This window comes from Mus pahari, chromosome 8 (genome assembly GCF_900095145.1).
Source record: "Mus pahari chromosome 8, PAHARI_EIJ_v1.1, whole genome shotgun sequence".
Lineage (NCBI taxonomy): Eukaryota > Metazoa > Chordata > Mammalia > Rodentia > Muridae > Mus > Mus pahari.
The window spans coordinates 51,242,320-51,246,677 of NC_034597.1; the positions used below are offsets into that span (position 1 = coordinate 51,242,320).

Consider the following 4,358-nt stretch of genomic DNA (forward strand, 5'->3'; position numbering starts at 1 on the left):
TGCACATGCATGTGCACACACACACACACGCACACAATCTTTCTAAAGACACAGTGAGGTTCTACTTCAAACCCTCTCAGATGACAGGGACAGAGTATAGGGAGAAAATGGAACACACATCCAGTGCTGGTGAGACAGGAGAATGTACAGCCGCTTTGGAAAGTTAGACATTTTAGTACAAACTCCAAGGCAACCAAAATCATGTGTTCACACAGAAACTCCTGAAAGAGGAACCAACATGTTTGCTGACTGAAGACTGATGTGCCAGAGCCACACGGTCAGATTTATTTATCAAGGAAAGGAATGACATAGTGATATCGAATATCCTTGTAATCCTGGGCCAGTTAAAAAGGATCCAGTCACATCTGTGTGAAAAGGAAGACATAGAGAAGGAGAGAACACATAGCCAAAGGAGTTAGGGCGATGGTGCTAAGAAACAGGGGGTGAAGGTTAATGGCGATGGAATTTGAGTGGCTACTAAATACAATAAAAAAAACCCACTGAACTATAAACTTCAATCAGACAAGGGTGAATCTTACCTCAACAAGATTTCAACAGTGGCGCCATTAAAATGATAAATATCAGTTTACTCTAGTTGGTCCGTTTTATTTTGTATCAATGGTGCCTCCTTCATTTGTGATTTTTCCCAACTTCCCAATCCCAGGATCTAGCACATGATCTATTCGTTTATTCTAGAACATTGTGACCAAGTTTTTCTTCCTGCTTGAATTCTAAACATCTTGACCAAACTCAGTCTATGCCTCATATTACTCTTCTTAAATAACGGCTCACAAAATGCGGGTAAGGTGTTCCTTGCAAAGCAGATACATATTGATTTCAGTGACTGCTCAGAACTGGATTTTTCTTCCCAGTTCATTAGTTTCCGTAACACTAGGTTTGCGAAATCCAGTTAAAACATGTGACTTTTGGCCTGAGAGAAAGAGAGAAATAGTTTAGACTGCTGTGATAATAATAAGCTATTCTTTATTACGTTCTGGCCTTGCACACAGTTACATACCTTACTTGTGCTAACTTACCCAAATGTTCACTATATAAGGTGAGCACTGTCTCCTTTTTTACTGAGAAAGCAATAATAATTATTATTAATAATTATTGAGTAAGCTCAACTATTGGCCTAATAGCAACACTGCTCAGGGGCAGTAATAATATCCAGCCCTAGCCACACAGTTGAACATCTGTGTAGAGGGGGTCAGCAGGAGACTGCAGTACTAACTCTTCTCACTGCATCAACTACCAATAAAAAAATATTCCTAGAATTGAATCCCATGCTGTAAGTATTGATGATATAAACCCAAACCCAAATAAATAACAAGATAAGAACCCAGAAATTACAGTCTAACATGGGAGATAAGTGTATGACCAAACAATAAAACAAAAACAAAATAAAAAACAAAACAGCATGGTAAATGTAGTTTGAATGAGATGTCCCCCATAGTCTCCTGTATTTGAATACCTGGTCCCCAGTTGGTGGCACTGTTTGAGGAGGTATAGGAGGCATGGTCTTGTTGAAGAAAGTACATTACCAGATGTGGGCTTTAAGAATTTAAATACTCGCACCATTTCCAGTTCACTCTTTTTTTTTATTATTTTTTTAAATATTTATTTATTATATGTAAGTACACTGTAGCTGTCTTCAGACACTCTAGAAGAGGACATCAGATTTCGTTATGGATGGTTGTGAGCCACCATGTGGTTGCTGGGTTTTGAACTCAGGACCTTCGGAAGAGCAGTCAGCACTCTTAACCGCTGAGCCATCTCACCAGCCTAGTTCACTCTTTCTGATGCATGCTTGTGGTTCAGCTTACTAGCTCTAGCTACCACAACTGTCCGCTGCCACGACTCTCACAAGGATGGAGACTGGAGCTGGCAGATCAAGTAAAGCCTTTCTGTAAGTTGCCTTGGCCACAGCAACAGAACCGAAACTAATGCAGTAGATGTCTACCATCCACCAGAGTGAGGTGGTTTCACTGTCTGCTGTAGGATCTGAGGAAGGATAAAGAGAGGAAAGCGCCCGAAAGCCAATGTTTCGCCCAGATGAAAGGAACCATCTGTGTTGTGAACTATGAACTGAAAACTGTCAAAGGGCACAGGGCTTGGAAGGATCTTTGAATGAGAGGTCCAGAGGAAGGTCTGGTAAACGGAGTGAAGGCCAGATTGTGAGGGCCCATGTGTGCAAGAAGTCACAGTATGGAAGGAATAATGTGCAGCCACAGGGATGGGCTTCACATGACCATCCTTGCATTCTAAAGAGATAACTGTATGAACTCTGAGCAATGAAAGCAGGATCCCAGACTGGATGCTGTGTTATTAGTTTGTTTAAGGCAGGATGGGAGAAATGGCTCAGCAGTTAAAGACACTGACTGCCCTTCCCAGAGGACCCAAGTTCAAATCCCAGCACCCATATGACAACTTACAACTGTCTGTAACTTCAAGTCTGACACTCTCACATAGACATATATGCAGGCAAAACACCAATGCGCATAAAGTAAATGTAAATAAACTAAAATTTAAAAAGTTTAAAAGAAGTTTAAAGGAGTGAGTTAAACACCTGAAATTTCTTCCTCTGAAGAACACAAGCCATGTGTGGGCTTAGACCATGGCTAGAGGCAGCTCGTCAGAGATACAAGGCAAGCTTACATATTTTTAAAAGTTATATTAATTATATTAAGGGTCTGTGATGTGGCTTGGCACTTATCTAACATGCATAGGGCCCTGGGTTCAGCTATAATAACACACATGGCATCAATAGGAAAATTGCACTATTTTTCACAATAAATCCTATGTAAAATTTACATCTAAATTATTCCCCCCAAAAGAAAGAAAACGCAGATTCCTAAACCCAAGTTGTTCTAAACACACTTGAATGTTTAATATTATAGATAAGTGTAATTATAAATGCAAAGTTCCATTCCTAGCTGAACTTGCCACATTTGAAGTATTCCGTAGCCTCTAGTGGCCAGGGGCTACCATTTTAGACAGTGCTGATTCCGTATCTTTTCAACCATTGAAGAATTAATCACCAAGTTCTTGGTTAACTTATAACAGGTCCAATTATTAATTACACTCATTGTTTTCTGAGAGGGAATTTAAAAGTAGAGAATCACGAATTCTAGAGCATCATCGAAAACCAAAAAAACAAACAAAACAATACACACACACACACAGGAACCGCTCAGCAGTTCAGAGCACTTACTATTCTTTCAGGGGACCCAAGTTTGTTTTCCATGAGCTCACAATAGTCTTGTATCTCCCATTCCTGGGATCTAATGCCCTCTTCTGGCATCCACCCAGATCAGGCACACATATGGTGCACCAAGACTGTCAGGAGACAAGCAAACCCAGGGATTTGTGGCCTTGTGCTGCATCCACATGCCCTCAGCAAATCCCCTTCTGTTTTCCTGGCAGGATTCTGGCTCAGTCTATGACACATATCAAAGGACACACCACACTCCCCACACCCCCGCAGCTGCGTGACCAGTTTCTGGTCAATGCGGCATGCAGCAGTGATGTAAGACACTTTCGGATTGTAATCTTTCGTAGTGTACTCTCCACCGTGATTTGCCTCCATACTGCGTTGCCTGCAAGCTGGAAGGCTCATGTCCTCCACTGTTCAGAAGAAATTCCACAAGGACTCACAGATCCCGAGAGCGGCCTGCGATCCCATCGGGCTCCATCAAGTAGCCACACTGACTCTGACTGCCTGAGCGATGATGTAAAAAAGAAATAATCCAGTTTGTTTAGAATACTACATTTGAGTCACTTAACAAAACAGCTTTACACCCTATTTCAGCCATGTGAGGAAAGATCAGTGAATCCCTAGAAACCAAGACGCCCACAAACTCGAAAACCTCGAGAACAGGAAGCATACAGGGAAAGCATGAGTGACCGGGGAGACCAAGAAAGCTTCAGTTTAATCTTAAGAGCCATCTGCATTGCTTTCAGTGTAAAGATGGGAACTAAAAATGATCATTTCAAAAGAGAAAGAAATAGAGACTACTTTCTTTAGAGCAAACAATAGAAGAAATAGCTGCCTCTTCAACCTATGTTTCTGACCTACCAGAGGCTGTTCCTCATGTACAAGAGCGGCATGAGACGGAACCAGCCAAAATTTCAGCCCGACGGGTAGGGGCTCATGACGTCCCAGCTTTGGCTGAGAAACTGCTTGGAGAAATCTGGTTTCTTGTGGGATGGTCCCTGAGAGGCTGTCCAGTAGTGCGTGGCTCTACAACCATGTGCGTTCTGGCAGCAATAAGTAGACTTAGTGGGATTGGAGAAAGAGAGAGAGAGAAAGGGAGAGGGGGAGAGGGAGGGAGGGAGAAAAAGAGAGAGAGAGGGAG

General features: G+C 42.1%; 1 protein-coding gene across 1 annotated transcript in view; it reads right to left on the reverse strand.

Moving 5' to 3' along the window:
• Positions 1-267: 267 nt before the first annotated feature.
• Nup58 (nucleoporin 58) overlaps positions 268-4,358 on the reverse strand; it is a 47,504-nt gene continuing 43,413 nt past the window's right edge. Inside the window, exon 15 of the mRNA XM_021203130.1 lies at positions 268-931. Coding sequence (XP_021058789.1) covers positions 849-931 — 83 coding nt within the window. The 3' untranslated portion in view covers positions 268-848. The remainder of the gene's footprint in view (positions 932-4,358) is intronic.